Source organism: Pleurodeles waltl, chromosome 6 (assembly GCF_031143425.1).
Source record: "Pleurodeles waltl isolate 20211129_DDA chromosome 6, aPleWal1.hap1.20221129, whole genome shotgun sequence".
NCBI classification, from domain to species: Eukaryota; Metazoa; Chordata; class Amphibia; order Caudata; family Salamandridae; genus Pleurodeles; species Pleurodeles waltl.
This window is the reverse complement of record NC_090445.1, coordinates 856,913,675-856,926,996: the sequence shown is the minus strand read 5'-3', so window position 1 is coordinate 856,926,996 and position 13,322 is coordinate 856,913,675. Positions and strand designations below refer to the sequence as shown.

At 44.0% G+C, this 13,322-nt stretch overlaps 1 protein-coding gene across 1 annotated transcript in view; it reads left to right on the top strand.

Annotated features, from left to right (window-relative positions):
* Nucleotides 1–13,322, top strand: part of SLIT1 (slit guidance ligand 1) — a 687,657-nt gene that overhangs the window by 401,005 nt on the left and 273,330 nt on the right. The window contains exon 5 of the mRNA XM_069239602.1: nucleotides 5,997–6,068. Within this exon, the coding sequence (XP_069095703.1) occupies nucleotides 5,997–6,068 (72 nt within the window). The remainder of the gene's footprint in view (nucleotides 1–5,996; nucleotides 6,069–13,322) is intronic.

Here is a 13,322-nt window from a genome sequence, read left to right as displayed (position 1 = left end):
CACTCCCTGGGTCAGAGAAGATGTCACCGTAGTGGTCGCCACCACCGGCACATTGCCCGACTGTTGGGTGGATGTCCCTGACGCAGAAGCAACTTGCTGCACAGAGGACGATGGAGCAGGGGTTACCTGTCAATCCTTCGGAGGTGTTAAAGACGGGCGGCTGGCTCTCTGCGCTTCTTCAATATGGCCTGACCCCAGTCCCTTCCCCTGGAACCCTTAGCTGCCTTTCTTGGGACCCAGATGCGAAACCAAACACCGACCCCTCTCACTAACATCGCCTTCACTAGTACTGCCACAGGGCCCCCCACCAGAGAGGTGGGAAGCATACCCACCTCAGAAAGCCATGGTAACACCAAATCCAAATATCCTACGAGGTCCTGCTGACCAGCCTTCCCACGGGGAGAAACACCTGTACTCACAGCAGACACATCACCATCCGGTCCAACCCCCACAACGCTCTTGGTAGTGGCCTGAGCTGCCTCATGACTCATAAAAACACTTGTGTGCCGAACCGTACTTAAGACCAGCAATTCTTGAATCATGGACTGCACTGAAGGCTGGGGTGAGGCTAGCCCCTCTGAAGTCGCCATGAGATCTAAAACCTGCCCCGGGGTGACCTCCACTCGCCCATCTGCAGCCCCTGTCCCTTTCCTCTGCCCATGTGCCCTCTGTGGAACCAGGTGGAATGCCTCCCTAGGCAGTACTCCCTCCCGCCGGGGCCTATCCACCTGATCACCTGGCACCCCCATTGGAGAAGTGGGCTGGGATCTCAAGGATGCTATGGCCCTATCCATAGCATCCATTGTAAGCATCACAGCCTCTAAGAGGGCCTCCATGAGCAAGCACTTTGCCCCCCTCTGCACGTTCTCTGCCATGCCGCAGAAACACTAATGGGAAACTACCCACTTGCACCCAAACAAGCCTAGGTAACTGAGAAGCTCCGCGTTTTAGCAGATATAATTACACCAACAACTGCACACAATACCTTAGCAGGCGATCAAAACCTGAAGAAGAGTAGAGTGCCCACCTAAAATGACAATCTATGCCACTACTAGCAGCATGCCCTCCCTGCACACCACCAATGACAGAAAAAAGTGTATCCAGGGCCGCGGCAGCCCAAAAACCAATCAACAGTGACGTTATTTCGGGGTGGGGGTTAGGGGTTGCCTCCGCCCCATCCTGAATCCTTCCAGCCCGGCGCCACCGCCGTAAGCGGGGCCCACTGATTGGGGTGGCCCATACATTCTGTTTGTTGTATTCATTCAGTTCAGTTTGGCATATGTCTATTATCTTTAATGCTTATTGCATCATCTTCAAAACACAATCAGCATGTTAGAACTAAAAATCAGGGGATGAATATATTAGGTGGGAGGGTGATTTCGTAAATTATTCTTTATGAATATTATCCACTTATTGATCTACAGCGTGCATATCCAGCTCATTAATATTCATTTGGGATAAACTGTAAATCTGCTTTATTTGTCACTCTATGGAAGAATGACATGTTTCGCCTTTTCATCTCGTATAATGAACTCATAAAAATAAATTAATCTAATATGCAGTATTCATATTGTCTGTCATGGAAAGGCTCCATCTTTCTTTGGTGAGGCAGTGTTGTTTTCTATTCAAGCATGCCTGAAAGTGTGCTTGTGTTTGCAGAGCTATCCTTTCCTTCAGTGGATGCTGAATTCCTTTCCCTATGGTGGCACTTCCTGTCAACAACGCAGGAGGTGAGACTTCATTATGCTCTGTACACAGTGTTACCTGCATGGGGTTCTGCATTAGCAGAGGGCTGCTAGCTTTGAAAGCTGAAGCCTGACAGTGGCTTGCATTCTTTTCATGTGATTGATTGACAGAAGAATGGGCACTCAGCTGCCTCTGCCACATCCAACCGTTAGATTTCCTGGACCTAGGAAAACCTGTTGGGTTGTTGTAAATACCTGTACGTCAAAATGATACATTTTCCCAATGATTTATTGATTTATTGCAGGTTTATTTAAAAAATATTAAATCAAATATTAATATCTATTTATGTGTTTTTGTTTACGAACCAACTTTCGTTATTTCACTTCTAAAGTGCACACATGCATGAAAAGTTACCACCAAGGAATCTACGGCAGGCAAAAAAGTATTCCAAGGTAAAAATGCATTTCAACCTGGCCAATGAATAATGGGCCTGTGACTCCACAGAGTGAATTGATATTCAGCAGTCCCACACTGAAGTGCCAGAGATGGCATTTTCTCTGGGCCAGCTATCTGCCTGTTGACCCTCTCCCTACAACTGCCCATGCTCCATTGAACCCCTGATGAAGGCTCCCCTAGATACCTAGATACTGCCCTGGTCAGGACCCATAATTGGGTGCGCACTTCTTTTGGAATGTGTGCCCTGCCTCTTCCAGCACCTAGTCCTGCAGGTGCTAAAACTGACCATGGAGCAAGGGGGTGAAACTTGTTTGCATGAACCCAGACAAAAATGCCACCAGCTGACCAAATTCCTGTGCACTGCAAGTGGTGGTCTATTACTGTGTAATCGGTACTATGGGCCCAACTGTCATGAAATCCATGATGATGATCAATAATCTGTGTACTACTGTGAATAAATGCACATATACTAAGAGTTCACAGGGAGAAGTGATTAACTTTACAACAATGTCATTAGCCAACTTCTTGTGGGTCTGCATCACACACTCTAGTCACTCTACCTTCACCTGTGGTTCTGAGAATCCAGTAGTGTGCACAAACACCTAGGGGCAGATTGAAAGTAATGCAAAGGAATATCCCATGGGGGCACATGAGCATTCCCATGCACCCCTCCATTGTTTTTGATGCAAAACCCTATCTACTAACAGTGGTAGACACAATTTGTCACCACAAATGAAGACGTCTTTGAGGCAGGAGTTAAAAGAAGATATGCTTTTATTTCTATAAACATTTCCGACTTTAGATGTGGGCTGCAATATACAGCAGACATTCAAATTGGGAAAAGTTATAAAGTTTGTCTAGGCATCGTATTTTGTACTGGAAGGTGACATTCAGGTAACAAATCTATGCTAGACATGGCACACACACTGTTGGATTTGTAGTGCAAAGGTGTGTGAGTGATGCTAGGTATCCTGATTATGTGCCAAAATTAGGCAGAAAGCAGGACAGTGCTGTGTTTTAGTAGATATAGCGCATTCCTGCTCCCTCCCTCTCATGCAGCACAGCAATTTTGTGTGTGGCGCTGTGATGCATGACAACTTTGTAAATATGGGCCCAATAATTTTCTGTGCTAGTTCTTTCAGGAGTTCGAAATGCTGCTTCTGATGAAATGTCCCTTGTCCCAAACAAACTCCTACAGTCCTTCAAGGGATTGTTGTCATAGTTTATGAGTTCAGTGTGAAGGAACTTTACCGCAATTCTATGTGCAACCATGCTTGCTGTTTAGGTACTGCTTCCATCCTGACTATAGTCGGATTAGCCATATGGGCAAAAGACCTTTGCCCGGATGGCCTGACAGCAAACAGTTGTGGACCAGTTTCACTCCACTCGTGGGTCTCCCTACATCACACATGCAGATAACAGACTGAGAGGGCTACAGGAGATCTGCTGAGCTGCTCATTGTCATATAGATCCTGACAGCAAGCCGGCCTGGGAGGAGACAACCTCAGCCTTAATACACTAAGGGCCATATTTATACTTTTTGACGCAAAACTGCACTAACGCAGTTTTGCGTCAAAAAAATTAGCGCCGGCTAACGCCATTCTGAAGCGCCATGCGGGCGCCGTATTTAATCAATGACGTTAGCCGGCGTTATCCGCCGGCGCTGCCTGGTGTGTGTGGAAAAAAACGATGTACACCAGGCAGCGCCGGCGTAGGGGGATATGGAGCTTGGGCGCCAAAAAATGGGACAAGTCAGGCTGCGGCAAATTTTTCGCCTCAACCCGATTTGCGCCATTTTTTCCAACTCCCAACCCCCATAGAAATGACTCCTGTCTTAGCAAAGACAGGAGTCATGCCCCCTTGCCCAATGGCCATGCCCAGGGGACTTCTGTCCCCTGGGCATGGTCATTGGGCATAGTGGCATGTAGGGGGGCACAAATCAGGCCCCCCTATGCCACAAAAAAAAAAAAAAAACTTACCGGAACTTACCTTAATGTCCATGGGATGGGTCCCTCCAGCCTTGGGTGTCCTCCTGGGGTGGGCAAGGGTGACAGGGGGTGTCCCTGGGGGCATGGGAGGCACCTCTGGGCTCCTTCCGAGCCCACAGGTCCCTTAACGCCTGCCTTTTCCAGGCGCTAAAAAATGGCGCAAAAGCGGCCTTACGTCATTTTTTTTGACCCGCCCACTCCCGGGCGTGAATTTTGCCCGGGAGTGTAAATACGGCACACATGCCTCGCAGTCAATTTTTTAGACGGGAACGCCTACCTTGCATCTCATTAATGCAAAGTAGGTGTCCACGTTAAAAAATGACGCAAACTCCATGGACTTTGGCGCTAGACGCGTCTAACGCCAAAGTATAAATATGGAGTTAGTTTTGCGTCGGAATTGCGTCAAAAAAAACGATGCAATTCCGGCGCAAACAGAGTATAAATATGCCCCTAAGAACTCACACCAGGGGCTTTAATTGGAAAATGCAGCACTTGTTGGAGGGCACATTTTCCCCTTCTCTTCCAACATAGGTTTGCTGGAAGTGAACAAAGGAGGTGTGCCCATAGTTCTTTCTATAGGAACCAAACTGGTGAGTATGCGGTAGCTCTCTGATGCAAAGTTAAAAAAGGTTTGCAGGATGTCAAGGGTCAGCAAGCATTTCTGAAGAGGTGGTGTGCTCTGTCTAACAAAAAAATTATATGTGCCTGAATGTAGTTGCAGGAGTATAATTCTAAGATATAGACACTTATTAAGCACAAAACAAAAACTGTTTATTGGCTCTTATAAATACTCAACTAATGTGTCACCTAATCACCCTGAGATGCGTAATGGCCAAAATTGGTCATGCAAACAATCAATTTTGCGCCCTATACATCATCACATACAGGGAGTACCGCTGACCAATTTGAAAATGCTGACCTCAGTGACTAGTTTGTTACCTCTAGCTCTCAGTGATAATTAATGAACCCACCGAGCCGATATTTTAGTGAGAGAGAGGGAGAAAGAGAGAGAGAGAGAGAGAGGGGAAAGTTGTTAAACAGTGATGGAAAAGGCTTTCAGTTTTCACAAGGGCGGTGCTTACTCTTTGCTTTAGATGAAGTTGGTAACCTTGGGAGCAGCTATCTGAGGCAACCAGTCCCCATTTCTATCTGAGCGTTTGACAAACGAGGAGCAGATTTTTGGTACTGCCCGGCCCTAATTCTGTCCTCAATCCACCCCTGGTCCTTAAGGGCAAAGATCAGAAAGCTAAACACGGGGTGGTGCTAGGCAAGTGAGGTCATGTTATGTACCTATCGAGCATGGAAGGGGGAGGGACGTCATGGCTCAGTTGCATGGGTCGTGGAACATGACTGCCGGAAGGCTAATAAAATTGAAACATAAGGATGGGATCGCTTTATTTTCCTTTAAATGGCAGTGCGCCCTAAGCTCCTGCTGTCGATAAAGAAGTTCATTCTTTTCAGGTATCTCCTGAAAGTACAGAAGCCATCACATTTTCTCCACGCTTTACCTGCCAGCAGTAGTAATACTGATTAAATGAATAAAGTATCACCTCAGATGGCTACCTCACTCTTTCGCAAGAGGCACGTGCCACCATGCAGTCGATGCTTTGATATTAGTGCCTGGGGAGAAAAATCTTTTGAACTACACAAAAATTCCTCAATAATTTAAGGTTAACTAATAATTCCTTTGCAAGGTTCGTCCAGCCTCTACGCACTGCGTCGCACTGTCTGATATCAAAGCATTTCCTCCTCAGCTGGGGTCAATAGATCTACTGGAAACTGCAGCACAGAAAGAATTGAAAATGTCAGTTATTCTCAGTTTTTTTCTAAAAATTCTGCTTTCCTCTCGTTTTTTGTTCCCTGCAGGGATCTCAGCGAGAATGCAATCCAAGCCATCCCAAGGAAGGCCTTCCGTGGAGCCACAGACCTCAAGAACCTGTGAGTAGCATCGTGCAAAAGAGTTATGAATGAGTGGTGAAGCAGGTGCAGTGGGAGAGGACCCCTTGGCTGTGCTTAATTTGTGCTTGTTGTTGCCGGTGTGGAGGACCAGCACTTATTTTTGAGGGCTGGCACTTATTTTTCTGCCTCAAGTATTTACTTCGAGCAAAAGACACATATGGGAAAAAATGAGGAAGAGAACAATGAAAAAGTGTCACAATGGGAGAAAGTAGAAAGCTGCAAGAGTGATCTGAAGGGGCAAGGAGTGGCTTTAAATGAATTAAGAAGGCCCGAGATAGCATCAGGATTACACTGCCTCAGTATTCTGAGCTTGCCCATTTAATTGCAGAAGCTGCGTGTTTAAGAGGAGGCCTTTGGCACCAGCATGTTCTTATTTACAAATAAAGCACTATCCCTTGTTGTAAGGGTCCCACTGCACACCAATTACGGCTGTCTTTTACCACCCAGCAAGGAGGGTAGGGGACCATTTTACTTGCTTCCATTATAGCCCGTGACAGCCTTGCATCCTCAGAGCTTGTGTACAGAGCACCTGTCGTCTAGGACGTGGCGCAGTTACACGCACTACTTTACTCATTTCCCCTTCCCTCCTCTCTGTAAAGCCAGAGGATGAGATGCAGTGAAACTAATTAGAGTGAATTACTGCTTGCCATTCGGAATCCTATTATCTGGGGAAAGCAGCTTTTCCCTTTAGTGGTGTGTGAAACACAAGAAACATAAAACAGATGCATGCTGCTTTGAATAAAGCCCATAATGATAAATCACTTACATTTTCCCTTCTTATGATGCCATTGTGAATAATAGCCTTTTTTAGCAATACTAATAAGGGAGCGAAACAGATGGCAAACCTTTCAATTTTTGCTGCAAAGCCATGATAATGATCGTAAGGCACTAACTCATACTTACATAACCCATACATACATACGCATCATAGAGAAATGCCATCATGGCTTCCTTCCTTGGGTCAGCAATAGTTGTATGAACCATTGTCTCTGTTCGGAGTTCTTTGTTTTTTTTCCTTCATGGGAGAAAGTGATTGGCCACAGTGCTGAATGGCGGGGTTACCTAATCTTTAATCCACCTCCAGCCTCTTTCTTACTCCTCCTTACAATTCCTGTATCTTTATCTGACTTTGGTTCTTTCTCTTCCATGTTTTCTCCATTTGTTACTATTTTTCGTATCACTTGCTTATTTTCCTTTCATCCCTTTCATGCAGTTCCCCTCTGTCTTGCTTGTTCTCATTCATGATGAAAAGATGTCCGGGTCTCCAAAAATGAGCAGTGGCGGTCAGCAGCTTTAGTAGGGAGTGGGGCGGGCGGGAAGCACACACACACACACACACACACACAAACACACTCACACATTCTTTCACACACAGACACGCACGCACGTCCATTAACAACACTCATAACATTCAATTGTACATGCACGCACCAAACATTCATTTTAAACATCACACACACACTCATTCTTTTACACACGCACGCACATCCATTAACACTCATAACATTCAAACATGCATACACGCACCAAACATTCATTTTAAAACATCACACACATGCACGCACATCCATTAACACTCATAACATTCAAACATGCACGCATGCACCAAGCATTCATTTTAAAAGATCACACACACTCATTCTTTCACAAACACATGCACGCACATCCATTAACAACACTCATAACATTCAAACATGCACGCATGCACCAAACATTCATTTTAAAACATCACACACACACTTACCTTCAGCCTCGGAGGTCCCAGGAAGGTTGGGACTGCTGCCTTCCCTCATTGGCTGATCTTAGGTCAGCCAATGAGGGAAGGCAGCAGTCCCAGCCTCGTCACAGAGTGGGATGGGGTCAGTGAGACTGCTGAGCCCACCCCACTCTGTGACGAAGTGTTGCTGATTGACGCTCGCACTAGGCACTTCAGGGCTTAAACCTGAAGCGCCCAGGTCGAAGTAAATGGCCGACGCTTTCCTCATCACCCAGGGGATGGCCTCGAGGCACCTTTGCTGAGCCAAGGAGGTCACGCCCAGCAAAGTTCAGCTCAGGCAGCCAGGAGTCTGCTCACGCATTTCTTACACCTGGCTGTCTGAGCTGAAAATGAAGAGTGTCTGTCAGGCTGACCTTTGTTCAGCCTGACTGACACTCTTCATGAGGGGCAAAAGGTGGGGGAGTGTGGCTCCTCCGCCCTAAAGGGCGGGCCCCGCCTGAAAATGAGTGCCAATGCCCATCACCTGCAACCAACAACATACATTAAACACTGGACAGTCCAGTCACACCTTGGTATGATCAAAGAACTATAGATCTTGATGGGCACTATGCATATCTCAAGTGGCAGTACCTTACAATTAGCGGCCATTTATTGTGTTGTGCCGTTAATCGGTTATATGGACATTGAACTGCAATCTTTGTTTCTAGGAGCAAAAATGCAACGTGAATAAGACACACAAATCTGAACCGAAGAGTTTTGCAGTTTTTCCGTATTTTTTCATGAAAACTTCAGTTCAATGTTTATGTGAATGAAGATAAAAGTAGTTAAATACCTAGAGACCTGCTCTAGCCAAATTCAGAAAAAAGTGCGACAGTACTTGAGAGGGAAATTTGGGGCGAATGCATTTTGGACAGATACTACTGTGCTTCAAAACATCCTCCTTTTAAATCACCTCCTAACAGGATAACTCTCCCAAAGTGGGAACTTGGAAACCATTTTCATTTATTCTTAGAGTAAGTCAAGGCCTTTCCAGAGTGTGCATTGCCAATTATTCCATCAATTAATCTCTAAAAACGAGTCTAGTGAATTCAGGAAAGACAATCGACAAAGGAGTGTGTTTTCATTGGGACTTTGAATGCATCTAAAGTGTGGAGAAAGTGTGCCTTGTTCTTCAACTAGAGGGCCACAATAGAAAATGCAATACATCCCATTGTTAATACTGAACGAAGATGTCCTGCAAACTTATCACCAATGCGTGGACCATTGAAACAAGCTGAAGTCTGTCAAAAGACTGCAGGATCTCTAAACGGTATAGCATAGAAAAAAAGGCTCTAATCCTGATAATAAAAGCTACTTAAACGAGTATGTTCAGGTTATGCTAGAAAAGGAACACAAGGTTGCACGTGTGCAGTATCAATTATTAGCAGCCTTTGCTCTCCCGGCTCAGTCTCCAGCAACTCTTGGAAACTAGTTTCATCATATCCATTTTGTCTTGATTGACTTTCAACCTATGTTTCCCTAACTAGTCAGCTACTTCAGGCTAAAGAGCCTGTCAGAGTCATGAAGTCTGTCCCTGGCTTGCCCTGGAAAGAGCCAGAGATATGGATTGACAAGCACACTGATAGCGCATTAGACCATGTATTTTGGTAATTTTAGTCAGTGGTAACGGTTGGCTATCTGAAGAGTTATGCTCCCATCAGCTGCCAGGGTCAGCAGGCACGTGGCAACACTGAGTCAAGTGTACCAAATACCTCTGAAAGGTCAGACATGAGCAGGGCTGAGATATGTCCCAGTCCATGTCATAAACAAATTATCATCAAATAGAGCTGGGAATCTTTTGTCATAGATGACATAGAATCAGAGAAACAGCTCTTCTCCTACCACCTTTCTACCTAGGAAATGGCCACCTTTTTCTTACAACTTACCCTAAAAAGACAGATGAAGGTGGATGATGATTACAGAGACCATCAAGCTCCAGACAAGCTTTGTTCTGAAGATGGCACATCCAGACTTTTTCAGTAACATCTGAGCATGTTCAGCTCATGCGAAATTCACTGAGATCCTCTGCCATTGAGCCACAATACTGTCAGGTTTGTCACTACCCTAGAGTGCAAGGTCCAGCAGAAGCAGCATTCTGTTCTGTCTCTCACCGTCCCCCAGAGACCACATGTACTAGAACATGAGAGTCAGTGGAAGAAGCAGGGTACAGAGGAATGGGGAAAAAAGAAAATGGAAACACAGGACTCTACACTCTTGGTCATTCACGTATGGGGTCACGGAAGGCTGGAGTTTGTAATGGAACTCTAAAAGACTAAAATACACCTAAACTAACTTGTCACTGGAACTCTGAGCATAACTCTAATCATGAAATTATATACCTTCCTAATATCTCAGAATAAATACATGTCTATAATTTGACGGAATACTGGAAATTCCTGAAAGCTAAACATAAAGATGCACAAGTTTTTGTCTAGATAAGTATCTAAGTACACCTCTCCCTGTGTTGAAATAATTTACTAAAACTGTGCCAATATACAGGCTTTTGTAGAAGATGGATTTAGTTTCTACTTCACAACTGTAAACTGAAAATATATGATCATTAACATCCTGTGATTCAATGCACTTATTATTATTTACACATACCTGAACTCTAATACCTTATACATATGTGCATTAACATTTGTAGATATAGGAAATGTTCTTTTAGATTCACTATAGTGATAAAACCTTAGTAGGAAATATAACCCCAGTCTTTAGTGCTCAAACAAATGTGCAAAGTTTTCAAATCAAACACAACTTCGGGACTCCTCACAAATAGCCAAAAAGCCAATAATCCAGTCCTTGTGGAACTAGAGGCTTTGATGTGTGAAAAGAAACCGTTATGTAGAAAGGCCTGCTTGCAACATAGTAGCACAAATTGCATTGCAAGGATGCCAAGCATCACTGGAGAAGTTATACCCGAAGCCCCAAGTTGGCTGCCATCTCTTTACACATGTAAGAATCTGGTCTAGAGACATAGTTCACTCCTAACACTGTAGCACATGTGTTCCCAATGTGGGTGCAGCTTGAGAGCAGTCAGCCCCAACTCCCTGTACTGACTACAAACTTTTATTTCGTTGGAAGTGTCTCAGCATAGAAAATCCTAAGGTACTGCGTCCTCGAATGTGAATCCAACATGACGGTAAGCAGCTCTTCCAGACCCATATCCTAACAAATCGCCACTATCCCCCTAAGCAGGGTGAGGAATATCAAAGTTATAGATATTAGAATTAAGACCGCATCTAAGCACAAGGAAAATTGAAACAGAGATTTACTTCTATACTTCCCACACTATAATTGGAAGAGACCAGCAAAGATGCAATTGTTATTACATACAAAATTGGCATTCTATAAATGGGCATACAGCATAGGTGAAAAAATGATATTGAGCATCATGAAAACCTCTTTGCTGAGACCATTCTCAGAGTGAGGAAGCATCCATTGTCCTATTTCTCATATTAAGATCCTAAACACTGCTGAGACAGCACCTTGCTTTAATCCTATGCCGGGGTATTCCCTTGTAGATTGATTATGAGCAAGGCTGTGCGCTCTCTGTAATTTCAGGCAGTACTCAGATCTTCCTAAGTAGGAATAGGTAAGTGGGGGCATCATTGGCTTAGCAGAAATACATAACTTGGCTTTACCCCAGAATTCTCGACCCTGTCATCTTTTTTAGAGGATGTGGTGTATCAATCATATAATCCAAATCACAGAATAAAATGGTTAAAGGGTGGTAAATTGATTGTTTGATTTATTGATTGAATCCCTTTTTATAGTGCATAAGTGCCACTGGGCTTCCTGATACTGATAGAGAAGTAGTACTTTAAAACATAGGACTTCATTGCTTACATCAAAATAACTGATGAGTCTTTAGAGCTGTTTGGAAAACCATGTGATCATTGATGTTTCAAAGGCTACGTGGCAGAGTTCCAAATTTCAGGCCCCAAAAACCTCCATGAACTTCCAGTGCATTGCAAGCTTGTACGCAGTCGCCAGGCAGGGACAAGTGGGGTAAAATGGTCTGTAGAAAACATGGTAAGTGCCAGTACATCACCTATAGCTAAGTCCTGAATAACAAAGCACATCTCATGTATGGCAGTGGCCACGGGTTAGGCCATGTGTAAATGTAGGGAATGCCTTGGAAACCATGGTGCACAGACGTTCTGTTGTATCAAAGCACAAACTGAAGTACTCATGCACAATAATGCAAGGGTATTGTACCAGAATTTGAACCACCAAATCTGCCAGCTGAGCCATACTATAGCTCAGTGTATTGGTGACCTACACATAGCGATTAACCCTGGATCTTGAACATTATTCTTGGCTCGATTTGCAGTCACTTTTACACATGATGAGAGCTGAGCTCCTGGTAAGGAGGACACTATTTTATGGCAGTGAAACATTATGGCCAGTGATTCCCTTGCCATACATGTGGTAGGGACATGCAGCCCGAGGAGCCATGCAGGAACAGGTTGGCCAAAGGCTAGTCATAGGATTTATTCAGATTCTGCAGTGAAAGTGAGTGGGGAAAACTTGCACAATAATATCATACACCAAAAGAGCACATGATGTGGCACTTAAAGGGTCTAGTCTCCAGGTGTGCATATCTGACAAACGTTGCTGCCTCTCAAACTCTGGAAGCTATTTTGAACTTCATAAACTTTGAACAAAATCATGTTGTTCGGGAATATAAAGATGTTAAGAGGTGGGAAAATCGCTCAAAAGGTAGTTTTTTACTGTGAAAAATTCTCAGACAGAATCTATTTTATATAGCTGTATACGCACTTGCATGCAGCTCGTTTGCTTCTTGTTTTTGGAAAATGGAAACGGAGGCACCGAGAGACGCAGTTAATTTCACCAGAAACACTCAATATGGTTAAGTGAGAACGCCGTGATTAAAGTGTGGCAACATTATCTTAGTGATCTGAAGTAAAATAACACGAAGAGGGATGCATGTTAAGCTTTGGCAGAACAGGAAGCGATCCCTTATGTTTTCAGTGCTACATATACGATTATCACTGCAGATATGGCCACTAAAAGTATTTATTTCCACGGCAATTGCTATTACTACATAACACAGTACTAGTTACATAATATACTTTTTTTGCCACATAATCGGTTGACAGATTATAAGCGAATAGCTTTAACCATTTACTTTTGTCCTAAACTTTAACCATTTACTTTTGTCCTAATCAGTTGTGTCTTGTGCTAAAAGACTACGCAGGTTAGAAAATCATAGACTGTAAAACAGACCTTTATGGACTGTAAAAGAAGGGTAAATACAGGAGACAAGGTAACAACGATTAACATGCCAATGAGAGCCATTGATTGGAAGGTAAGGACAAGCATACCTTAAACTGAAACTAATGAAAATGGGGGAAATACATGTTTATGACTGCGGAGCGTTCTAGAGCGAGGGAGACAACTAGCAAAATAATTGATTAGTAAATTTACACAATTAGTTTTAGGTTTTACAT